The sequence below is a fragment of the Sabethes cyaneus genome, chromosome 3, assembly GCF_943734655.1.
Source record: "Sabethes cyaneus chromosome 3, idSabCyanKW18_F2, whole genome shotgun sequence".
In the NCBI taxonomy this organism is placed as follows: Eukaryota; Metazoa; Arthropoda; class Insecta; order Diptera; family Culicidae; genus Sabethes; species Sabethes cyaneus.
The window spans coordinates 102,840,484-102,867,899 of record NC_071355.1 but is presented as its reverse complement, the minus strand read 5'-3'; the positions used below and the strand labels follow the sequence as shown (position 1 = coordinate 102,867,899).

Below are 27,416 nucleotides of genomic sequence, written 5' to 3'. Positions count from 1 at the left end.
TATAGTTTTCATGCTACATGATGATTCTTACTTGACAAGTATTGATTCGCCTCCCTAAAGCTACAAAATTCCCTTCTTATATCCCTTTTATCGGCGTACAAAACAAAAATAAATCCTGTAATAATGAAATCAATTTTTTTAATTAAAAATCATCATCATCATCATCGTAATCATTAATTAAAAAAATTGCAAAAAAGGTTTCTTATGACTTTAGGGGAGATTGATCAATAATAAAAAAAATCATTTATAACACCTAAATATTGATAATCATAACACACAAAAAATAATTGTGTTCCAAAAAAAAAATCATCAGTGGAAAAAATCGTAAGAAAGGAATTTTCTGACTTTTGGGAAGATAGATCAATAATAAATAAAACATTTATGATACCTAAAAGTAAAAAAACTTGATATACCAACAAAAATTTGTTCTTAAAATAATGATTCGATTATCCGGGCTGAAAATAAAAATGAACACCCGGACAATCGAGTCCGGGCTGTATTGCATCAGTTTACACAATTAGAAGCTGAAAAGAGAGCTCTGATGATCAAACGATCAATACACCTCTTTGAATGTGATTTAACAGGTCATCTAAGTATTCTAAAAACTATTAGTATTAATCCTCTTGTAATAATGAAGATTGGATGGAAAAATACAACTTTAATCGAATATTTCGTGTATTTGAGCCTAGACGTGATTCTTGGGAAGATGGTGGTCCCGATCTTCGTCAAGCCTTGACAGTTTTCTATACAGACGGTTCATAAATGGACAATCAAGTGGGAGCAGGAGTTACTGGTCCAGGAATAGACATGTCAATTTCTATGGGCAGATGGCCAACTGTATTCCAAGCTGAAATGCGCAGGAACTATAGACCAGTGCTTAGAAAACTCATATTCAATTTACGCAATACGCCTGAACTGATGCGATATACTGCTCATTCTCAACGTACAGCTCATACAGATGAAATGAACTCAGCATAGCCAACCTGAAACCAACGCTTCGAGCGAATCAGTTGCGATCGTGTTCGTGCTGTTCGCTACATTCAGTCATTCTCGAAAGTAGTGAATGAAATCCAATGTGAATCGTTCATTCAATTTGAACTGCTGACTGCTGAGCCGGATGATAAAATGGTTTTGCTCTACTTCACCCAGGTTTCCACGGAAAAAACAAAGTAAATGGTTTTATTTATACGGCATAAAGACAGGAAAGAATAATCAGTACTCTGCTTTTAGAAGCAAAGAAGTGAGTGCGACAATGCTTGGAATATTTAATTTGAGTCATAAGGCTTATACAAATTTGAAAAAAAGTTTATGTCGCCCCCCCTTCCAAAATTTTCGAAAATTGAAGGGGCAAAAAAATAAAGTGTAATACATATTATGTTGCATTCTATAGTGATAAGCAGATTTTTTACAGTTCACCGAGTTTACATTTCTAAATTACCCAATATGTGTAAAGTTAAAGTAATTATCCGCTTAGTCTCGATCAACTTTCGTTCACCAACTAAGTTTTTTGATTCCTGCTACAGGTCGCAGGCGGGCCCAAAGCCGAAAATTGGATGTGTTTGAAATCAGACTTTTGGCTCCATCTACTTTAAATCTTATTCCATTTTATTTTCACTTGTTTCAAAACACCGAATTAGATTGAGGCATCAATAAACTAAACAATATATTAGTGAAATTTGGTACCGCTTTTGACGGATATATTCCGAATTGCAGTAGGATTATTTTATGCTGTCATAGGTAGCAGATAGATTAAAATAGAAATACAACAAATTAGACACTCCGGAATATCAGCTTTCAGTGTTTTCGGGGCTCCAATTGGTCGTTTTATTCCGTAGTGTCCAAGAACTTACCCTAATTTTGGATGTTGGGGACATAAAGCTTACAATATTACCTTACAAATACAATATTTTACCATGCATTGATTGCATGCAGAAAGGATGTAACTGAATTGTTCGAAACTTTTCGGACTTTGTGACATTAACATCAAATCAAGTCATGTTAAGTTATATTTCTTTTGTACTGTGCATCTTCTTCTGCTTTAAAAATAGAGTTTTAGTATGGATTATGGCAATGTGCGAAACTGGAATTAAATTGGAATAACATTTTCATTGCTAGGCAGTCGTTACGATTTATCTCTCCAAACATTTCAATGACTGGTTCGGTTTGAACTAAAATTTAAGTACTGTACAACATTTTTGTATTAAATATGCATTAATATGGAAAAATAAACACTGGTTTCTACTCTTTTGTTTCGGTTTTGAAGGTTTGATGTTATTATTTTTTTCTTGCCCCCCCCTTGAACAATATTTCGAGACCAGGACATAAACTTTTTTCCAAATTTGTATAAGCCTAATTAATTTGAGTCATTAAGTAATTTTAACATAAACTGAGATTGACATATTTATCATATTCCTTCTTCAGGTGACAGATAATTATTTGTCAGCAAACCAAATTCCAATATATAAACATAAACATTACACCGAAGTTTTAATTTATTTCCTCCAGCCAGGTTTTGCATGATTTCAAAAAGCCGGGAGTTTAAAAACCTAAACTTTGAGATCTAAAATATCAGTCAGGAGCAAGAAAATTGACTGACTTGTTAGTCGAGCAATCATTCAGTACTGCAATTCGTGAATGATTTATTATGAACGATAAAAAGCTGAAAGAGATGAACATTGTAAACAGTTCATGTAGGTATGTGATGGGGGCAGATAAAAGAATACTAGCAGATGTAAAACTATACGCGCTGAATGTATTTTATATTCGCCTTCATGCAGAGCTGTCAATTTTTTCGAGCACTGGTATAGACATTCAAATATATGCATCATGTCCGACAGCCTAGCAGCTCTAAACGCTCTAAAGTCGGCGACATGCACATCAAAACTTGTCTGGGAATGTATTCAATCACTCCAAAAATTGTGTTGTCGTAACCAAGTCAACCTATACTGGGTCCCAGTTCATTGTGGAATCGATGGAAATGAAAGAGCTGATGCGCACTTCATCCGAAGTTCATTACCGGGCTGGACAAATGCTATTAGTCAAACAATGACGATCACTTCTGATAGTGGTGTGATAGTGGTCATCTTGACAACATAGCTATAATAAAACGGGGAATATATCACAATAGATCAAACAAATGGTCGCAGTGATAAAAATACCCAACACGGAAAAGCGCACGTTGAGGCGCTTGGTAGGGGCTTGGGATGATTAGAGCTATGGTGGGCGCTTTTTCCTAGTCCCCATTTCATACCCAACCGTAAGACGTAGTCCTACGTCTAAAAACTAGCTTCAGAACTAACTGCTCCACTGTTTTGGCTTTTTGCTATGTCTCTTTAATCTGGAAATATGTTCAAAAGATCTTTCTTGGTGTCTGTGTTCAAAGAATCTAGTAAGAAATCTGACATTCGTAATTATCGAGGTAATGCAATTATCGCTTGTACATAATCCAAAATTTTTTGAAGCAATTCTTAACCTTCCGTTACTCGCGCCAACTTTTGTAACACAAATACTCGCGCGTTGTATTTTGTACAATACTCTTTATCTAGGAATATCTCGGAATCGTAACTATATAGAAAGTTGCTGTCTTCAGCAAAGTTAATCAGTAGGTTAAGACCTTTCGTATGGGGGATAGAATTTTATAAGTTTGTCACCAGATGGCGCCAAAACCCGCTGTAAATTGTACATCTTACAATTGCGGCAAGTTGCAAGTTGCTGCATTCGGAAAGATCCTTTTATCGTTCCTAAATGATGTAGCATTCTATTTATTAATTTTTTTCTAGCAGTTATCATGTTTTCTTAGATATTTTTCAGATAAAACATCTCATCACATAAAGTATGATAACATTTCTGCTGTTGGCAGAAAGAATCGCCGTTTGCTGAAAAGTTTAAAGCATTGATGTATTGAATAATTATGTCATTTTGTTCATAATAAGTTTATTGAAGAATACATTTTGGTTTGAGATCGATCTGCTACTTTAAAACAAAATGGCATCTAAATATCTACAAATGTTGTACAAAATGCAACGCCGCGAGTAACGGAAGGTTAAAAAGAGGGTATTCTCTCAAATAAAAAATAGAATTACTCATATTTACACAGCATGATTTTGACGTAGGACTACGTCTTACGGCAAGTTTTGAGATAGGGTGTCATTCCAAAAAATCGAAAAATGCGAGCGTCACGAAAAATGATAGGTTTTGAGCGCTAATAGCTCAGCGGTTTTCCGATCGATTTTCAATATTCTTACACCAATCGATCGGAAAATCTTCTAAGAATTGACCCAAATGAAGAAAAGTATAGATTCTTGATGTTGAGCTTTTTAAAAATGGAAAATAATGAACCTATTGTAGAACATATATGATGTTCGCGAAATAGCTTCCCAAGAACTACTCAAAACGGCGCGAAGATGGAAGACTAGGACGTTCGGATTATGGACCAGCTTGTCTCGTATCTATCATTAATTTCGACTGACTATATTTAATAGAATTTATCATTTTATATGAATTGTAATTATATGTGTTGGTAACTTGATCATCACTCTCTTCTCTCAAATAGGACCGGTAGCACCAACTTGTTATCGGTTTACAACCGGACACCCAGTATCACCTTATCTACAATTAGGTGTCCTTTTCATCAAAAATTCAAATATTTAATTGTTTCTTATTTTTACCACTACTCATCTACTGTAAGATAATCTAAAACCTCATCGGTTAATTCAATTCCTTCGATGTCTTCCAGATGCCCCCACCGTTTCATCCGGTCCGCCGAATAGACCGTGGTTTTGATTCTGCCCGACGTCCGCGACACTGGAATCTCCTGCAGCTCATACCGTTCATTTCCCAATATAGTCTTTACGATATATGGGCCTTTGTACTTTGCTTCTAATTTCCGGCTATGGCCCATAGCAGTTAAATCTCGTTCCACCAAAACTAATTCACCCACTTCATAACGATTCGCGCTCCTGCGGCGATCGTCATAGTAACGTTTCTGCAACAGTTGCCTCCTCTCAATTGCTTGGACGGCCTGACGCTTTAGCCCTTCCGAATCTTTCACACCGTTGTCCTTCTCGTCGTGTAGCACCAGAATGATAGCATTGTGATGCACATCTCTCGGCCTGTACGAAAACACCAACAAGCTAGGCGACAAGTTGGTTGTTGCATTCGGCAAATTGTTTATTGCCCACTGGATTTTTGGTAATTGTTCATCCCATCGCGTGCTAGCTTCACCGACCATGCAACGAATAGCATTCAGCACAGTTCGGTTCGATCTTTCCACTTGCCCATTCGCTCTCGGTGTTCCAACTGCCGTCTTCACGTGTTCGATAGCATTTTCGCGACAATATGCTTCGAAAATATTAGCAGTAAACGCCGTGCCTCTATCCGTAATGATTCGCTTTGGTGTTCCAAACGTTCCAGTCACCTCCTCCATAAATGTTAACACTGGTCCTGTTTTAGTTGACCGCACCGCTCGAGCAATCACAAATTTCGAAAACCCGCAAGTGAGAAGCAGCACATACTGATTTCCCCGAGCTGAACGTAGAAAGGGACCCATGTGATCCAAATGAATGGTGCTGAATGGAACTGGATCTTTCTGTATAGGATGTAAAAATCCTTCCGGCTTCCCACCTTTGCTCTTATGAAAAGCACACTGCGGACACGCGTCGATGTAGGACCGCACGTACTTCCGCATCTTCGGAAACCAAAACTTCTCTCGCAAGCGTTGTAGCACTTTTTCTTCCGCGAAATGACCCATCTCATCGTGATACGTATGGACCATTCTCCAACGAACTCTATTCGGCACCACAAAACACATTTCTCCTGCCACTATTCTCATCAAACGGTTTCGATCTAATCGGTAATTCTGCTGCACTTGTCGTTCTTCGTCAGTCTCCGGATCTCGTTGCAACACATCGATGATATCAACTAACCGCGGGTCTTGCCGTTGAAGCGCCACAAGGAAATCACTGTTGCCTATTTGTATCTGCAGCATATCACACAGTACAGGTTCAACTGATCGGCCACTTTCTACCGGATTCCTACTGAGGGCATCGACGTGTTTCATCAATCGTCCCGCTCTATGGTCTAGTCGGAAGTCGTATTCAGTTAACTTTAAAAACCATCGACCGATTCGAGCATTCATCTCCCTTTTCGAGTAGGTATCTTTCACTGCACTACAATCCGTTCGGAGCACAAAAAACTTTCCAATCAGGTAGTGGCGGAACCGTTCTACGCTAGCTACGACAGCCAGCACTTCCAACTCGTAGCTGTGATACTTCCGTTCCGCCTCAGAAGTTTTTTTACTGTAGTAGCTGATCGGCTGCAACCCTTCGTCCATACGCATTAGCAGAATACCAGCTAACCCATCCTGCGATGCATCAGTGTGCAGCTCAATGTCACGCTTTGTGTCAAACAACACTAAAAGAGGGCGATTACTCAACATTTGCTTAAGCTCGACAAAAGCTTCCGTTTGGCTTGCAGCCCAATTAAATTCCGCCTCCTTCTTTAACAATGCAAACAGCGGCGCAGCCACCACACTAAAGTTTGGTATAAACCGGCGAAAAAATCCCGCGAGCCCCAAAAACTGTTGAACTTGTAGCACATTTTGAGGTTCTGGAAACTCCGACACTGCTCGCGTTTTAATTTTTCCCGGACGTATGCCTTGCTTAGACACCTCGAATCCCAAAAAATCGATTGCCAATTTGAAAAAGTGCGATTTCTTTAAGTTTATTGTGAATCCACTTTCCGCGATCACTTTTAGCAGCCGCTCGAATTTCACTAGTAATTCCGCTCTACTTTGCCCACCAATAACGAGATCATCAATATACGCCACTATGCCTTCGCCACGAAGCTTTTTGGTTAGCTCGTTTATCGCACGTTGAAACACTGAGCAACCATTCGCCAATCCAAACGGCATCCGCAAAAAATGATAATGGCCGTCTCGCGTCGAAAAAGCAGTACATTCTTGGCTTTCTTCGGCCATCGGAATTTGGTAGTAGCCAGAATATAAGTCGACGGTAATAAATAATTCAGCACCACTAAGCTTATTTAAACACCATTCGATGTCCGGCATGGGATATCTATCCTTCACTGTTTTAGTATTAAGCATTCTATAATCAACCGCCATGCGAAACGATCCGTCCTTTTTTGGTACTAGCACAACCCGACTGCTATAGGGTGAATTAGACTCCTTCACAATACCGGCTTCGATTAATTCCTCCACTATTGCGCGCAACGCTGTCTCGCGAGCATACTCCATTCGATGTGGTTTCACATACACCGGGTCCTGGTCGGTGAGTACAATTTTCATTTCCGTATTTTTCGCCACTCCTAGCTCACGCATATTTTTAGCAAAACATGACCGGTATTGGTTGATCAGTTTTACTACTTCACTTTTACTTCCCTCCGCATTCACGTCATCTTCACAAATTTTTTCCACTTTTGTACGACAATCGATCGTGAACATCGATTCGTACTTTCTGGGCGGCAGCTCGACCACCATCTGCCTGGCATCGTTTTTAGTAGCACAAAATTCTCTGCTGTCTTCGCGACGAAATTCCACTTTTCCATTACGGTTTAGCATCACTACTCCTTCTTGGTTCAACACGTCTCGTCCCAATATCAACGCCGTACTTTGTGTCCAGTTGGGAACGACATGTAATTTCACCGGCACTTCAATATCGTCGATTTTCACTAATGAAGTTACGTATTTTTCCACATTTACTTTTTTCCCCCCGAAACCAACTAGCGTTGTATTTGCATTTTCACTTCGACCGGCTCTTGGTGCATATCGACTTTGGATCGTCGAAACCTTGCAACCCGAATCCACTAGAGCACTCAACGTCATTTCGCCAACTTCAACTGATTTCACAAAATTATTGTCCTCATCCACCATTTGCATTTTTGATGGCGGTGGTTTGGTGGTCTTAGGGCTCGGACAACTTTTTGCCATGTGGCCATAGATACCGCAATTATAACACATTCGTTCATTAGTAGCCGGTGTTCGATCGACGGTCACTGCACAAGCCACCGCTTTATGCCCTGGCTGGCGGCATTTGTAGCAAACGACTTCTTTCTTTTTCTCGACAGCACGTGGCGCACCTGTATCAGCCGGCGCGTCGATCATCCCCTCCATCCACTTTAATTGTGACATCAATTCTTCTATTGTGTCAATTTTCACTGTTAGTTGCACTCGGGACTTGGAACCGAATTCCCCCAGCCCGCCAATAATATACTTCACCACTACGCGTTCACTAAATCCAGCTCGTTTACCCATCGCGGCTTGAGAGTAGACATACTCGTCGATCGTTTCCTCTCGCATTTTTCTCCGCTTTGTCATTTGGTTATGGTAGTAAATTTCATCTCGGGCGGAAGGGAATGCCCGAACTAATTTTTCACTAAACCGTTGCCATGTAGTAGTGACTTCCTGTACACCTGCCCACCACATTTTTGCAGATCCCTCCAAATTTAATCGAGCGCAATGCAATTTTGTTACTGCATCCCATCCGTAATGTCGGGCCGTTGTCTCGATTTCTTCGATCCATTCAGTGGCAGAAAGGCACGTTGGGTCCTTCGGGTTAAATCTACTAACTAGTTCTTTTAACTCCCGAAAATCAGGTCGTCGCGATTCTACGGTAAGCCGCTGCTCGCTGGCACTGTTTCGGCCACTTATACCAGCTAATTCTCGCCGCAATTGTTCAATTTCTGACACTTTAGTCGCTAGATCGGCTTTAAGCTGCTCCACACTCAGATCTGGATGCGGTAGAGACATTTTTACAATTTTCCGCTTCGTCACAAGCTCTCCAAATGGTCGTGGTGATTCGAATCCGTCGTCGCTACCCCTTTCACCGTCGCTATCCGCACTCCCTTCTTCCTTGCCACTCATAAGATCAATATCTGCACGCGTTCGATTTAGCTGTGACGCTATTCAATACACTGCTATTGTTCCGTGGCACTATTCACCGCCGCGTCTATACCGTCACTTGACCAGAATTACCACGCGCGGTCTCTAATCCTGTCTACAGCTTGTAGAACATATATGATGTTCGCGAAATAGCTTCCCAAGAACTACTCAAAACGGCGCGAAGATGGAAGACTAGGACGTTCGGATTATGGACCAGCTTGTCTCGTATCTATCATTAATTTCGACTGACTATATTTAATAGAATTTATCATTTTATATGAATTGTAATTATATGTGTTGGTAACTTGATCATCACTCTCTTCTCTCAAATAGGACCGGTAGCACCAACTTGTTATCGGTTTACACTATGTTTTACCAGAATTTTTGCTTCGTGATTGGTTGTGGAAATGACGTCATCAAAGTAGAAACACGTTTTCACGCTTCGACTTATAATTCAGTCAATTTTCAGTAGATTTCCAAGATATTTACACCAATTAATCGGAAAATCGATTGAAAATATTGACAATGCAGAAAACTATTGATTTTCAATGCGCGCCATTAAAAAATTGAATTATTTTCATATTTTTGCCTTCCCTCGTCAGTGCTTCCCTAGCACGGATGACAGAAATATATACGATATAAGCTATGGGTTAAGCTTCCTTATGATTGTATTAAATTTACGCCCTATAGAATCCGATCGAAAATTGTTGAGCTTCAACTGTTTCTGCTTCCCACGGCTAAGGCAACGAAGACATGCAAATTCACCAAGCGAGGTGTTGGAGCTGGAGCACTCGTTTCGCTGTCGTAAAGGAATATCTGGCTGCTGAAGTTCTGGAATTGGCAGGACACAACTTTCGTGACAACGAAACGATCAGAGTTATCGTCACTTGCAGCTGGCCATCTGCAACAACGAAGAGTTCAACAAATTGCTGTCCCGTGTCACCACTGCTCAGAGAAGTGTCTTTCCGAACATCCAAACTGTTTTGTTGCTGCCTAAGTAGACGGAAAAGAAGGCTTAAATTTCCAGCATATCACGTCGAAAAACCGTTCTTTTAAGAACGAAACATTTGTTCATGAAGATTTAAGGAATTTTCACTCACTAATTTTAATTCTATTTAATTTAGATTGATCTAATTGTTCGCTTCTTATCAAATAATTTTAACCGATCACCTCACGCGCTTTTGTTCGCTTGTTGCTGGTGGTTAAGAAGTTGGTCGTCTCGGAAGGTACCAAAGCAGCCAACAAATATTCCAGCTCCAAGTAAATGTGTTCGGTCAAGCGTCAAAATGAATGAAACCATGGGTTTAATAAAATGAAAGAGTTTTAGTAACATCTTTTGCATCTTCATATAAGAATTTGTTCGTTCTTCAAAGAACGGTTTTCGGTAATTGATGAAACCTAGGAAACTTGGAACCTAGGGCTTTTCACTCGGTTTTCTTTAGCAACACAAATTTATCCATCATCAATGCTACAGTAATAATACGTACCGTAATTTTTCTTTGGCAGCAAAAGGCGAACGGCTCACTGGTAACTTTGCTCTTTTGTTCAGACTGAAATTGAAATACTCTATTTTATTTAACGTACATGATAGAATGAAGGACAATGAAAAATAGGTGTGGCCGATTCTTGTCGCTTGCTCTGGTACATAACACGAGGTAAGCCGGCGAACAGCATTATTCAAACGCTAGCTGAGCTACTGCCAACATCGTTTGCCAGGGTAAACGAATGTCACGCTCGACTCGTGCACTTTTGCAGTGTGTGTACAGTGCAGTGTGTTGGAGCTGGAGCACTCGTTTCGCTGCCGTGATGAAATATCTGGTTGCTGAAGTTCTGGAATTGGCAGGAAATATGCTGCACGCGACAACAATACGACCAGAGGCATCCCACGTCACTTGCAGCTGGCCACTTGGAGTGGTATTTCATCGTGATTCAGGACCATACACGAACGGCTTCGTAGATCGCATAGCTGCTGAAGCTTTCCGGCTGGTCCGTTGCAACAAGCCGTGCCTGGTTAGCGGTTACCGGTACTCCAATTTACCGAATAGAGAATTACGTTAAGTGCGTTAGTGCAAGTTTATTGCAAGCTGGAGTTATGATAATCAAACAATCGGTCCTTTCAAGGGCCACAAAACGGTTGAAGAGTTTATTATACTTTCTTGCCCTGTTAATACCATAATAACACAGGTAACGCGGGAAAAGTTTAATTGAATTGAATTGACCAACAAATGACGAAAATAAGTTTTCTGGTCACGGGCGACATTGTCTGCGACTTCCAAAACGTCTGCAGGTTGTAAATGCTCTATCAGTGTTCTTTTGTAATCCGCAGAAAAGTTGCGCAAAATTTTCAACTTTTTGAAAACTCGCGCGTACCGTCTACAGATTACCAGAGGAAAAGCACTATTTCACGTAGAAACATCATAAAAATTTATTTACTGTTTGGTTTAGTTACTGACTTGGTTTCGTTTTAATAAAATAGATTCAATCAATTCATGGATATAACTCCAAAATCGGTTGTGGATTGAATGTATACAATGTTTCTACTTTGATAAACGTTACGTATGTAGCTTGTATACATGAAGAATGGTATTATTACATACATGGATACTTCCTACTATCGCTACAAAGAGACTTACGTGGTCCTACGCACCTATGCGGTCGTGTCTTGTGCACAACCCCTCTGATTTTTTAGTCTTGACCTTGAAATGCGGCTATCTACAATAGATGGAGGAAGAGGCACAATTTGTGTCTACAACCCAATCAGACGCGTCGCTATCTTGATAAGTGGGTTTTGCAGTCTCCTTTTGTCCAGCGCCTCTATGGTTCAAAGACGACTACTTGGTAAGCGTAGCTCCCAAAACCCCCCCTCCCTCCTCACCTTTCCGCTCTTTCCCCTGCTTCACCAAAAAAAATTTTCATTTCTTTCCCCTACCGTCTCTTCATATCAATTGTAGAACCACCGTAGAGTGAGTGAGTGAGTGAGTGAGTGAGTGAGTGAGTGAGTGAGTGAGTGAGTGAGTGAGTGAGTGAGTGAGTGAGTGAGTGAGTGAGTGAGTGAGTGAGTGAGTGAGTGAGTGAGTGAGTGAGTGAGTGAGTGAGTGAGTGAGTGAGTGAGTGAGTGAGTGAGTGAGTGAGTGAGTGAGTGAGTGAGTGAGTGAGTGAGTGAGCGAGTGAGTGTATGTGTGTGTGTGAGAGAGAGAGAGATAACTGTTGTTCGGATCTTTATGGGTGTGGGTTTATGGGTTATGGGTAGCATAATTGATAAAAAAAGCAAAGCCTGGGTGCTAATTCCGTTGTCGAAATTTGACCTTCTGTTTTTATACGACAGACTTCGCAACCAGCTGTTAGAATACTTTTTATTAAAATTAGAGATTAGTCACTTTCTTTGTAACTTCCGGAAGCCGTCTCCGGGACAACAGAACGATGGTTCACAAATTCATGCATCTCACCTTTTAGCTTTTGTCCAAATCAACAACTTTGCTGAACATTGTGTTGCGGCAGAAAGCCGCATTCTCGGGTACTTTTTGATATCGACGTAATATCTGCAAATGAGAGATTCTCTTCGTGTCTGTTATCTTCCGCTATCTACGGTGATACTAATGCATTTTGACACATCAGCTTTGGATGAATCTGTTGCCGGAGTCACTAGCTAGCAAAATGTTTTGAAAATTTTCTTTTCAATGCATTAGTGTCGCCGTAAAAAGCGGAAGAGAGGAGACACGACCCAAGCAGCACTTGCAACATCTTCCATGTTGCTATTAAGTCTTGTTTAAATTGCAAAAAACTTCACCGGTTACAGTATTGAAACACGCAACAAATAAGCAACTTCATGTTATTAATATGTTGGATTCAGGTTATCCAATACTTATACTGGCTGTCACAAATATATTAGTCTATATCTAGTAACATGAAACTTCATCGCAACATCGTGTTATTATAATGTCATTGCTAAACAATAATGTCACATGATGTTGCATCATGTTGATTACGGCATATTGTTAAATAAAATGTAACCAAACAAATACAATCAATGTAACATCATATTCCGCCATCTTTTCATGAAAAAATATTTTTCAACGAAGGAATGTTTTTATTTTAACAATAATTACACGAACATTCATCAGGAATCCATGGCATTTACTAAAATATTATTTGATTACAGTATCTAGCTCGATTTTACACCGCATTTTTCCATCGTAAACGAATTCTTAATTTGGCTGGTTTAATTCTTTAAGCTTGATAATTAATAAATTAATAACTTTCACGAGGCGCATCAAATAATACAAAGCAAAATTATATTTTGCACGATAAATTTTGAATGGCATGAAGATTAGCTCTGATAGGCCTAAAAAACTAAAGTTTTGTTTCGCATTATGGATATTAATGTAAATAATTTTCGTCTTGGAGACCAGTGAGGAAATTTGTTTCTCGGTTCCCGCTGAACATAATTCGCATTTTTGTTTTTGTTTTCACGCAAGTTTTGGCAACGCGACATATAGGATTTCGTGTGAGTGCGAACAGGCATAAAATCTCTTTTAGTATCATAGTCGCGAATACCTGCTTATAATTAGATAACGCGCATTGGTTTTTGTGCGAGAAAGAAAGAGAAGGAAGTATTTTTGTTTATGTTCTCACGCAAGTTTTGACAACGCGGCATAGGATTTCGTGGGAGTGCGAACAGGTTTAAAATCTCTTTTAGTATCGTGTCGCGAATGGATAGATAACGCGCATTGATGTTTCATAAAACATCTGTGTAACAATTGGTTGCCTATAGGCTCCACCTCTTGCGCTTTTTCAATCACATAACAGTTCGATAAAGGTAACTGATGCGAACTTTTACCATATTTGAATGTTTCAATTATAGTTGCGTAACCCTTCATGCAACAAATGGTGCTGCTTGGGTCGAAGAGAATCTCTCATTTGCAGATACGTCGAAATGAAAAAATATCCGAGCATTGTAATATTCCCTTGCAGTTAGCTTCTATCGTAGAGCCGAATCTAGTCACAAAAGACTATTGTCCGTTTGAGCGAACGTGATACACAGGAGCTATTGTTCATGTTCTGAACGTGGAAGTAATCTATTTACTACAAGTGTATAAAAGGCGATCAATAAATAGCATTCAGGGTTCAGTGCACTAGCAGCCACCGCCGCAGGCGGATGGTTATTTTCAGACAGCTTGTATTTTATTTTACTGCTAGTGAAGATCACAGTCCCGTTAGGTAAAGTAAAAACGATCACTAACACATTGCTTGGTTCTATCTAGTTGTCTAGTTTAAGCATTATAATAAGAATGGGTACACAGGCACCCCGTCGCGCTTCTACGTAGGTAAAAATCGTCGCTTACACAGGGGTTAAAAAAACTGTTTGTAAAGGTAACATTAATGTGAGGTTAGGTTAACAATGTAGTACGGTCCACACACGATTGACTGTAAATAAATAAATATATTTTCAATTGTGAATTATGACGAAAATGATTCCCTAGCCTACGACGAAAAATTATAAAAAATTTTGAAGCCAATAGGCCGTATGAATAGAACAGTTTACTTTGCTTTTCCCGTTTAAATCGAATGGGAGCATTTGCTCTAACTCTTTTATTCATACAGCCTAATGTTATATAAAATTCCAAATATGTACGATACTTTTAAGATTATTGCATATTTATTTATGACATTTTCTTTCATTTTTCAGCTGTCCGTTGGAATTGACAATGGTTATTTAGAAGCTTATAATACGGATTTCGAGCTTCAATTTGTACATCAACTGAAATATATTCTGGGCTACTGCAGGTAAGTCACCTTATTCGCGGCAACATTGAATTCAATGACTGAATGCTAGCAACTTGAATTCTAAGCACAAGTATTATTCTAAATTCTAAAACCAGAGCTTGTTACTTACTTAATTGGTTTGCCGTCCTTGCCTCATGAACAAAATTTCTCGAGTTCAGTCGGTTGTGGAGTGCCGGACACCTTGTACTCTGCTCCAGATCTCGCTCCACCTCCTCTTACCATCTTGTTCGTACCAGATTTAAAGCAAACAATATTTTGCGGGGTAGTTGCCCGGCATTTTAGCAACATGCCCTGCCACGTATCCGTCCAGCTCTAACCGTATTTTGAATACTGGGTTCGCCGTGGAACTGTACGAGTTCATGGTTCATTCTCCGCCTCCATATTCCGTTCTCATGTGCACCACCGAAGATCGTTCTTAGCACTCGTCTTTCAAAAACTCCGAGCACTCGCAGGTCCACCTCGAGTATTTAGTCACGTTTCATGCTCGTAGAGAACAACCAGTGTAAAGAAACGTCTTGTACAGGGTATATTTTGTACGCGGACTTAGTCTTGCCCGCAATTGCTTGTGAAGCCACACAGTAAACATGACTTCTTGCGATAATACGCCTTCGAATCTTACGCCTGATGTCATTGTCCGCCATTACCAGTGAGCCAAGATAAACAAACTCGTCAATTACATTAAATCGCCGTCGATCATTACACCACCGACGAATCGACATGGCATCCCGTACATTTTCCTTAAAAAACTTGTGTCCGAAAATTTGGATCAAAATACGTTAAACAGTAACACCATCTGCATCTGTCAAAAATGAAACTCCCGTGTCACGTCAGTTCGTCAGTGATTACACTACTGCCCAAGTGGCATCGGTTCCATCGGCCACCACGTACCTAGTTTTAAACGTATTCACCTTTAACACAATTTTTTCTTCGTCACATCTGTGTGATTCAAAAAACTCGACAATCCATGCAAAATACACACCATCCATCGTAGATTGCACAATGTAAATATTTGATCCGTTGTTAACCACCCTTTACCGAAGCAGGCTTGATAAATTCCTACAAATTTCTTCGTAATTGGTGATAACCGGCGGAAAATGATTTAGAACAGTACATGAAGTAATTTGCGGTTTCGTCACTAACGAGAATGCCATTAGCTGGGGCTCGTTTATGTAGGAGTGAGAGGGGAGCAAAGAGTGGAGGAGAGGATCCGGGAGTTTGGAATTTGATATTGTTTGTATTATTCCTACTGCAAGCAGCCTCAGCGAGGGCTCCAGCAAATGTCAAAAAATATTTATATGTGTGCGTGGTGGATACTTCATTGTAGGCGGCATTGAGAACGGTGATCGTACTAGAGTTCTCACAGAAACTTGAGATTCCCATCGCTTACGTTCGTCTTGTTATTGTGTTGGTTTTGATTCAATCACTATTTTTTCATATCCCATTTGAATCTTTTCTCTTTCGAGACTGGTTCGTGCATAGCTAACAGCGAGAGCGAATCAGTAAAGTTCTGGATCACTGCTGAGCGTTAGTGGTAGTAATCTTTACTGAAGTTTTTGGAGCGTCTTAGTAGAATACGAAACCTAAAAATAAAAAATAAGAAAATTTATCCAATTTAATTCTACTATGTGTATTTTATTCACGACAGATACGTATTTCGCCTACGACTTGCAGGCTTCCTCAGTGTCTGTTTTCGAACGGAGTTCCATACGAACGGAGTTCGAAAACAGACACTGAGGAAGGCTGCAAGTCGTAGGCGAAATACGTATCTGTCGTGAATAAAATACACATATTAGAATTAAATTGGATAAGTTTTTTTATTTTTTATTTTTAGTAATCTTTATGCCTTCGACAGCTTATGATAGTAAATCAGCAATGCTCACTTGAGTGAATGACTTTGTCCATCCTTGGTTAGCCGTATGATGTTGTCCCGTACAAAAAACAACATATCTCCAGCTCAGCACGGCTTCATGCCTAGTCGTTCCGTTTGTACGAATTTAATGGAGTTTGCCTCTACCTGTATTTCGCAAAAAGAGAATAAGAAGCAAGTAGACGTAATCTACACGGACTTGAAAGCAGCTTTTGATCAAATTGACCATACAATATTATTGCATAAACTTTTTCGACTCGGTGCGTCTCAACAATTAGTGCAATGGCTCAGCTCGTACTTGCGTGACAGGGTATTGCGCGTGAAGCTTGGCTCGTTTATCTCTGCGCAATTCATCAATACCTCAGGTGTTCCGGAAGGTAGTAATATGGGACCATTGCTTTTTTCACTGTTTTTCAACGGCGTCTCGTTGCTACTGGATATCGAATGCAGACTTGTGTACGCCGACGACTTGAAACTGTGTCTACCTGTTGCAAAAAACTGACGATTGTTGCCGCCTGCAAGCGTTACATGATACATTTTTTGATTTGTGTAAACGAAACTAGCTCACACTAGTGTGGCAAAATGTGAGGTGATAAGTTTCTACCGCATTAAAAACCCGATCGTATTCAACTATCAGATTGATGGGTCTGAGCTGCGCAGATGTGTTGGTGTGTTACTTGATAGTAAACTAACATTCGACATGCACCGTGAACCGATAATTTCGAAGGCAATGCGTCAGCTCGGCTTTATTCCGAAAATTGGTCGGAACACGAACCTCATTGACTAAAACTTATATTGTGCTCTGGTTCGACCGCTGCCTGTAAATTGTATAGTTTGGTGTCCTCAGCAATTAACGTGGATGCTGCGCATCGAACGAGTGCAAGGAAAATTCATCCGGCATGCCTTGCGACATCTACCTTAGCGCAATCCCGAGAACCTCCCGCCCTACTCAGATCGGTACCGTTTACTTGATTTTGACTTATTAGACTACCGCCGATGAACCCAGCATTCTGTATTCGTAGCTACAGTCATCCATGGTGAAATCGATTCTCCCAGGCTTTTGTCACTACTGGATTTTCGTGCTTCACAACGGACTCTACGTTCTATTGGCCTACTACAAGTTCCATTCCATCGTACTGTTTTTGGATATAATGAACCAGTTACCGCATGTATTAGAACCTTTTTGAAAGTAGAAGAGTTATTTGATTTCAATGAGCTATCGCATAAATTTTTACAGAAGATAAAAACCTCTAAGCTTTTATAGTAATTAAACTTCATGTAGACATTAGTCAGATGAATTACAAATAAATAAAAAAATAAATCAATAAAATTGGTCTCAACCTGCAGCTATCTCACCTACCTTTATAGTAAAGGTCAGGTAGCTTTGATTTAGGCAATTCAAGTCGATTTAAAAAATAAAATACAACTGAGCTACTATTCAAAACAAGTCCTGTGATAAATATCTCTTTTATTTACAGGATAATCGTCAAGCAGGAAAAAGGAAAGAAAAATTCTGATTTCTTGATCCCGAAATCCAGCAGTACCCGCGTTCTTCCAATTACGATTGGTAATGATAATGTGGCGGAAATAAGTGGACCAGACTATGGTTTAGTTTATCTATTGAAAAATCCTCAAGATCCGCTACTGCATATCCATCTATACGAGTGTGAAAAATACGAACAGGTGAGTAGCCAAAGCAGCATCTACGTAAAGCTCGAATTGTGTGAAACTTCTACAATAACCCTAAATATATGTAAGATACACTTGGGTAACTGTTTATTGTATTTTTTATACCAGTTCAATTGAACCTAGTAAAATATTGTTTTATTTTTAATATTAGGTCAAAAAATAAAATTGAATGATTTAATAAAAAAAACTTACAAGCGAAGTCTGTCGAAAAAGATGGGTCAAGTCTTAAAGACGTCTACGCGTGGCAACTAGTGATGTTAAAAACTCGAAATCTCAAAACTCATCCAAAATCAACTGTGAAGCATGTCAACTTGATCCTATGCACGGAAATGACACTTCCTATACCAACCTATACAAAAAAAACGTAGCCAGCATAGAACCGGCTCAAGCTGACAGCTTCATAGATGGGCTCAAGCTGACAACCTAGACGGATGTGTTAAATTGTTTAATTTTGTTAGAGGTTTTAGCATCTCATAGCCAATGTCATGCAGGCAATTGATGCGAAATACATAAAATTGTGAAAATGGCTACTTAAATTCGTTTTATGAAATCGTTTTGCGTTTGCCGCGTTTTTCATGTGAGCAACGAAAATATGACGTCATGTCAGCCCCCTGATCCTATGCAGAACTCACGCATGAGGTTTTCTGTTTCCATAGCAAGAAGCACAAAACTCACACATATTTTTTCCCACTTGATCATATTCTGCTTTGCTTCAACCGCTACGCGGAGCTATACACCTATACTAAATGCTAATCTTTGAAATTAAGACACATCTGCGAAATCAAAACTGTTAATTCGAAGCCCGTTCGAATATGGATTTGAGTGGATTTTTTCATACGCTAATTTATAATATTTTTTCAGATAAATAAAAACCATTTTTCCAAAACCAGATATCATACCTTAAACTAATTATAATTTATTATACCTTATTATAATTTATAATAGAAATCCAATCGGAGAATGAAATATTTGCTGTTTGCAACTGCCAACTGAATCAAACCACCAACTTAAAGCTTCGGAACCGATCTACAATTCGTTCTTTGACGAGAAACGCCTATCTCTTTTAACTTCGTCGCAATTTACGACCCTCTTTCAAAAACGCACATTCCCGGAAACGATCGATACTATTAATACAAGATCCAACATAAGTTTGAACAGATAGTGATGCTGTACATTGCCATTTCCGAGAGAGGTATTTCCAAGCCATGGTCCTTTGGTCTGGCTATCAATCAAGATGTGTATCAGAATAAATGTTTGAAGAAATTTGATACCGTTTCTACAAAAACATCATGCAGATGGACAATACGTGTTTTGGCCGGACTAAGCTTTATCGCATTACGCCAAAAAACACAATTGTTCCTGAATACCCATTCGATCCTATTTGTACCCAAAAACCACAGCACGACAAATCTGCCTCAGTGGCGCCGAATCAAAGATTTCTTCAGGATTTTGAGCTCCTTGGTGTACAAAAATAACTGGAGAACCACGAATTGCAAACAGTTGATTGGTAGAATCAAGAGATGTATTCGCAAAGTTGACCTGACGACCGTACAATGCTCCTGTTCCGACATCAAACTGAAGCTTCGCCGAACAGCCAATTACGGACCGTTTGCAAATGTTCATTAATTTTTTTTAACAATGGCAATGTAGACCCAACCCATGTCGCTAGCTTAATAAGGGGGGTTGTGCAGTCTCCTTTAGTCCAGCGCCTCTGTGGTTCAAAGGTACATGGGTACCAGCGAGCCACATGTCCTGGCGAGTGTTGTGGTTTCGAATCCGGTTATAATCTCAGATTATAGCACCTTCCAGCATTGGACAAAAGGTAGCAGTCACAACGACTACTTGTTAGGCGTAGCTACCAATAACCCCCCCCCCCCCCCCTACCTTTCCCCTCCATTCCGTTACAAAAAATATTAATGGCAATGTAGCTTTAATTTCGGTAAATCTGATCTTCTTCAAATATACAGTTTGACAGCTTGAGAAATAGGGTATTTTCAGCCCATTAAGATTCAGTAATTACGCTGAATTACGCTGATTACGCTGATTCAGTAATTACGTTGAGATTTTTATATACCAATTGATAGAACAACATTTACTGAATTTCGGAGTGCATTTTGGTCTTAATGAAACGCTACTGAATTTGAGTTATAACTACTGCGTGTGCGCCCACCATAATTTCTTAGTTACGCAATCTATACCTATAAAGAAGGATTTCTGTCTGTCTGTCTGTCTGTCTGTCCTGTGATCCTTATAGAATCAAAAACTACTGAACCAATCGGCGTGAAAATTTGCATGTAGAGGTTTTTGGGGCCAGGAAAGGTTTTAGTGATGGTTAGAGACCCCTCCCCCCACTAAGAGGGGGGACTCCCATACAAATGAAACACAAATTTCTGCATAACTCGAGAACTAATCAAGCAAATAGAACCAAATTTGGCATGTGGGTGTTTTCGGTGACAAGAATTTATTCTAGGGTAATTTGAGACCCCTCCCCTCTTTATAAGGGGAATTATAACTCCTCTCCCCTTTAAGAGGGGGGGTTTCCATACAAATTTCCTCATAACTCGAGAACTAATCAAGCAAATGGAACCAAATTTGGCATGTGAAGGTTTTCGAGGGCAAGAAAATTTTCTATGTTGAATTAGGACCCCTCCTCACTTTAAGAGGGGGAGGCTCCTGTACAAATGAAATACCAATTTCCTCATAACTCGAGAACTAATCAAGCAAATGGAACCAAATTTGGCATGTGTGTGTTTTTGAAGACAAATTTTTTTTCTATGATGAATTGGGACCCCTCTCCACTTTAGGAGGGGGGGTCCTATACAAACGAAATACAAATTTGCTCATAACTCGAGAACTAATCCAGCAAATGGAACCTAATTTGGCATGTGGGTGTTTTCGGTGACAAGAATTTATTCTATGGTAAATTGAGACCCCTCCCTCTTTATAAGGGGAATTGTAACTCCTCTCCCCTTTAAGAGGGGGGGCTTCCATACAAATTTCCTCATAACTCGAGAACTAATCAAGCAAATGGAACCAACTTTGGCATGTGAAGGTTTTCGAGGGCAAGAAAATTTTCAACGGTGAATTAGGACCCCTCCCCACTCTAAGAGGGGGGGCTCCTGTACAAATGAAATACAAATTTCCTCCTAACTCGAGAACTAATCAAGCAAATAGAACAACATTTGGCATGTGGGTATTTTTTTTGGTGACAAGAATTTATTCTATGGTGAATTGAGACCCCTCCCCTCTTTATAAGAGGAATTATAACTCCTCTCCCCTTTAAGAGGGGGGGCTTCCATACAAATTTCCTCATAACTCGAGAACTAATCAAGCAAATGCAACCAAATTTGGCATGTGAAGGTTTTCGAGAGCAAGAAAATTTTCTATGGTGAATTAGGACCCCTCCCCACTTTAAGAGGAGGGGCTCCTGTACAAATGAAATACAAATTTCCTCATAACTCGAGAACTAATCAAGCGAATTGAACCAAATTTGGCATGTGTGTGTTTTTGGAGACAATTTTTTTTTCAATGATGAATTGGGACCCCTCCCCACTTTAGGAGGGGGGGTCCTATACAAACGAAATACAAATTTGCTCATAACTCGAGAACTAATCCAGCAAATGGAACCAAATTTGGCGTGTAGGTGTTTTTGGAGGCAAGAATTTTTTCTGTGATGAATTAGGACCTTTTCCCACATTAGGAGGGGGGCTCCAATACAAATGAAATACAAATTTCCCCATAGCTCGAGAACTAATCAAGCAAATAGAACCAAATTCGGCATGTGGAGGTTTTTGGAGGCAAAAATATTTTCTACGGTGAATTAGGATCCTTCCACACTTCAAGAGGGGGGGCTTCTACACAAATGAAATACAAATTTCCTCATAATTCGAGAACTAATCAAGCAAATGGAACCATATTTGGCATGTGGGTGTTTTTGGAGGCAACCATTTTTCCCATGATGAATTAGGACTTCTTACCTTTTTAGGAGGGGGGGGGGGGCTCCCATTCAAACGAAATACAAATTTGCTCATAACTTTAGAACTAATCAAGCAAATGGAACCAAATTTGGCATGTGAGAGTTTTAGATGGCAGAATTTTTTTTCTGTGGTGTATTACGACCCCTTTCCCTTTTAAGAGGGTGGGCTCCCATACAAATGAAATACAAATTTCCTTATAATTTGAGTACTAATCAAGCAAATGGAACCAAATTTAGCATGTAGGAGATTTTTGAGTCTTGAATTTATTTTATGATAGTTAGAGACCTCTCACCCCTGTGGTAGGGGGATATGGACTCTCATACAAATAAAACAGAAATTTTTGCGAAACTCAAAAACTAATCCAACTCGAGAAATTCGAGACTCTTCCATAAAACATTAATCATTCTAGATCATTCAGGACGAGCCGGTCGCGAGTGTTGCCGGTGACCCGCCGTCGGAAGCGCCGCCCACTGGGGGGCTTGCAAAACTCGAGAAGTGACAAAGATCATCCGAGATTCATGATTTATGTACAACACAGGTTAGTTTGTGGCAATACGAAGTTTGTCGGGTCAGCTAGTTAACAATAAAACTGACTTTTGGCATATTGTTGGGGCTTTTCAAAGGCTTATCGTCTGCCAAAAACCAGCTGTATCTATTTGAAGAAGCCTGAGAAATTACAATGAGAAAATAGCTCCATTCAAGGGCCTATTCGGTGGATTACTATTTTTCAAAAGCAGATCAAAATAGAGACAGATGGATCGGTTTATATTTTCATATCAAAGGGGAATTTTTGTGTTATTCCGTGATAAAAAGAAATGAAATTGTTCTGTGATACCGTATTCACAGCTGTTTAGTTTCTAGTTTTCGTGATCAAAATTGTGTGTTTTCCAAACCATCATTAAGAGCGGATACGCGTAAGCGATTGCTTCTATTTTTTCAGCCTAATTATGTGCTAGTGGAAAAACAGTGGTTTTGATGCTTATTGAATAAAATTTAGCAAATTATTTACGTAATTGAAGTTAAATTATTTACATTTTTATGAAAATAGTTATAACACATTAAAGCCTATGAGTGCTACATTCGTTTAACCCTCTAGTGCCCAAATTTTTGATTTGCTTGAAAAAAATTTAAAAAGCTCATTTCGTGGCCAGAATAATGGAAAAAATATTCTCTAATTACTAAGTTCAGGAATAGTTTAATTATTTATAAAAATTCGTAACCCGCCAATTGGCGGGGTTGGGCACCTGGGCGCAAAAAAGTTGCGAAATCTAATTTTTCGATTTAATTCGGGACATCAATTTCAGAACATCTATAACAGTGCTAGTATTGATGGAACTAGTTATAATGAGCTTCAGCTGAAATTTTTGTATACATAAGATATTTTTTAAATTAAAAAATAGGACAACACCGTACAGTTGAAGAATACTTGTCTTGAATGATGGAAATCGTAGAGACAGGCATCTATAGTTTTTTTTCAGCGTGTTCTGGGAAATGTTGTACTCCATCAAATTTGATGTCGCACGGTGGAAAATATATACGTTCGGTTATGGCAGCTTGACGTAGGACTACATCTTACTGCAAAGATTCAAAAGGTTTGCGACAGCCCCTGTCGAACATTTTGAACATAAAACCGAACATTTTGAATAAAAACATAAATTTTGAACATAAATCCAATAAATGGTATACTAAGCGATTTCTATGCTTTTTAGTTTTCATTCGAAGTAGATACTGACCAACGAGACCGTTTGCCATATCCACGGTTTCCATATACTTATTGTATACCCGAATCATTGGTGGTACACCGATATATTTTTTGGTGGACTGGACGAACCGAGGCACAGTCGCACATGGATCTATATTGAACTATTACTATTTTTTCTAGCAGCATAGACAGCATAGGGGTGGTTATTACCGTATCAAAAATCTTCTCCATTGTACTCGGTCCTGAGCTACTCGTCGCCAATTTGTTGAGTGTCTCGACACGCGGAAGTTGGCCTCAGCCTGGTCGAGCCTTCTAGCACGGTGGGCCCCTCTGTTCCTGGTGTCGGTGGGGTTCTTGAATAGAACGGATTTCACTGCACAGTCGTCTGGAATCGTTGCGATGTGGTTGGCCTATCGTAGTCTCTTATCTTTCGCCAGGTGTACGATGGGAATCTCTCCAAGTAGTGCCAACAGCTTGTGGTTCATATGAGTTTGTACTCTGCCCAAAATAGTCCGCTACACCTTTCGTTCAAATGCGTGCACGAATTTCTTTCGTAAGCAAAGTTACTGTCTCAAGTTTGTAGAGGACTACCAGTCTGAATAGCGTTTTGTACTTTGTCAGCTTTATGCGGCGATGTATGCTCCTTAATCGAAGCGTCTTGCGGAGGGAAACTAGACTTGACTTCCAGCTTGAATGCATCATTGAATCTCCTTACCCGTAAAATTGTCGGCGGTGACCATAAATTCCAAATATATGAACTCATCAATCACTTTCAGTTCATCGTTGTCTATAGCCACTGTCCGTGGGAAGCGAATCTATCCAAACAGACACAGAAACAGTTGTATTTTCAAATTTGTTAATGAATTCAGCAGAATGACCACGATCTTGCCTACTGATGTCCTTATCAGTAAGCAGTGGGCTTTTGGGGATTCTATAACTCCGAATAGTTCAGTAATGTCGTATAATAATTATCGTAAAATATGATTTTTAAAATCCGGTAAAATTTTAGAAAACAACAATATTAGTAACTGCTCCCAAGTCAGGATTGGCTACACCATAATATGCTTTGAAACTGTAACCATTGAAAAACCATTAGAGTCTGATAGAACATGAAACTTCAATCCTGTGATTTGTTTGATAAATTGGGTTTTTCATTTTTGTTGTACACATCTGTTCACTACAATCTTTTATCGACTGGTAATTCAGTCAATTTGTTCATTAACACAAACTTATTAACCGATATAGATTAAAATTTGCGGTTAAAATGGTCTATGATAGATCCCATTTTGAATAATTGTCTTGCTTATCAAGATTTTGACGTTAAGCATCAAAATTCGCCGGGTTTCATGGAATCTATTTCTTGGTTATAGGGTTATGGTTTTCAAATACCATAAAATGCAAAAATCTTTTGTGATATAGCTATGAAACGCCATATTGCAGCTCGTCAAAAAGGCGCCCTGAAAATTAGGTGATAAGTCCTATAAATTCCCCTTCCATATTAACGCCACTACATGTTTGTATATTTTTCAAGGCATATAAAAGAAGCTAACAAGGCTTATAACAATAATTTTTAGCTTAAACTCGAAAACAATCAATAAATAATACGGAAACAACACGTTGTCAAATTACCAAAAAAAAGTTGGCGTTAATGCCCAACCCCGCCAATTGGCGGGGTCAGTTCCTTGATAACAATCGACCAGTTCCTAAACTTTTTATCGCAAATTTCCTTTTTTACCATGAAGTACAACTTATCAGCTACTCACCAATAATTTTTTTTGTTCATTTATTCCAAGAAATAAGCAATTTACAACAATTTGAATTTCACTCTGCAGAGCAAAATAATTTTTTTCTCAGTTTTCTGGCATTTTTCAAGTTTCGCACGAAATATCTGTCTCAAATTAACGTAACAAAACAAACAAACTACTCGAATAGTTAGATTAGACTATAATGAGAAGGTATGGGTGGATATCAACATAAAACGATTAAGCATAGTAGATTTATAACTATAAGTAGATTACCTGAAGCCCGCCAATTGGCAGGGTTGGGAACTAGAGGGTTCAGTATTGTTATATAGCGGCAAAGTTTTTATTTGAGAAAGCGCAGCAAAAAAGGTAATGTATGCCCAATTTAGTAGAGTGCTGGAAATACCCTCCGGTACACCAAATTCTAAAATTTTAGTTGCCACCCGTTATAACCCAAGGCTTTGCTTTAATTCTATTTAAATTCTTCTTGTCGGTAACCAGGTACCAACAAGCATTGTTAGCATTAAAAGATGGTTAGCAGTGTTAGTTTTTAAGTAGCATGTAAAGTGACTAACACGGCCAAGCAGCTGGAAAGGACGGCATCGCCGCCGAACTTTTGAAAGTCGGGAGCGAACGGCTGTATTGTGCAATCCATCAGGTTATACTAAAGGTATGGACTGAGGAGGAATTACCTACAGACTGGTTGGAAGGTCTCATATGCCCAATTTACAAATAAAGGGCCATCGACTCGAATGCAGCAATTATCGAGGAATTACTCTCCTCAATTCTGCATACAAAATTCTCTCCCGCATCCTGTTTCTCAAACTGAGGCCGTTACAGGAAACCTTTGTTGGCGAATACAAGTGCGGTTTTCGAGAAAGACGCTCCACGACGGACCAAATGTTCACCTTGCAGCAGATCCTCGATAAATTCCGGGAATTCAACTTGCAGACTCATCATCTGTTTATAGACTTCAAGGCGGCATACGATTCAGTTAAACGAAACGAGCTGTGGTAGATTATGCTTGAACATGGTTTTCCAACAAAACTGATTAGGCTGATACGTGCTACCCTTGATGGTTCAAAATCAAGCGTCAGGATAGCGGGTGAGACTTCGGACTCGTTTGTGACGTTAGATGGTTTGAAGCAAGGTGACGGGCTATCGAACTTGCTGTTTAACATTGCATTTGAAGGTGCTATTCGAAGGGCCTGCGTGCAGAGAAGCGGTACCATCATCACGAAATCTCATATGCTCCTAGGGTTCGCGGACGACATCGATATCATCGGTGTTAACCGTAGAGCTGTGGAAGAAGCGTACACGCATCTTAAAGAGGAAGCTGCGAGGTGCTCTACGGGCACGAAGCGTGGACGTTGAAAGAGAGCGACCGACGAGCTCTTGGCGTTTTCGAGCGTAAGATCCTGCGATCAATTCTTGGCGGCATATTAGACGAAGGAGTGTGGCGCATGAATCATGAAATATACCAAGTGTACAAAGATGCGGATATTGTGAAGCGACTAAAATACGGCAGGCTACAGTGGGCTGGCCACAGAAGATGCCGGATGAGAGACCAGCGAAAACAATATTTATCAGCGAACCCGACAGAGGCCGACGGCTTCGAGGCAGACCCCGTACCCGTTGGATGAGCGCTGTTGACGAGGATGCTAGAACAGCGGGTGTTAGGGGCGACTGGAGAGTGGCAGCCCAAGACCGAGTAATGTGGAGACGGCTCCTGAATTCGGCATGGATTCGATAAGCGGAT

The 27,416-nt window shown here is 39.8% G+C and overlaps 1 protein-coding gene across 1 annotated transcript in view; it reads left to right on the top strand.

Moving 5' to 3' along the window:
* Positions 1–27,416, top strand: part of LOC128741611 (TBC1 domain family member 1) — a 71,550-nt gene that overhangs the window by 4,925 nt on the left and 39,209 nt on the right. Inside the window, exons 2-3 of the mRNA XM_053837552.1 lie at positions 14,583–14,680; positions 18,026–18,230. Of these exons, the coding sequence (XP_053693527.1) occupies positions 14,583–14,680; positions 18,026–18,230 (303 nt within the window). The remainder of the gene's footprint in view (positions 1–14,582; positions 14,681–18,025; positions 18,231–27,416) is intronic.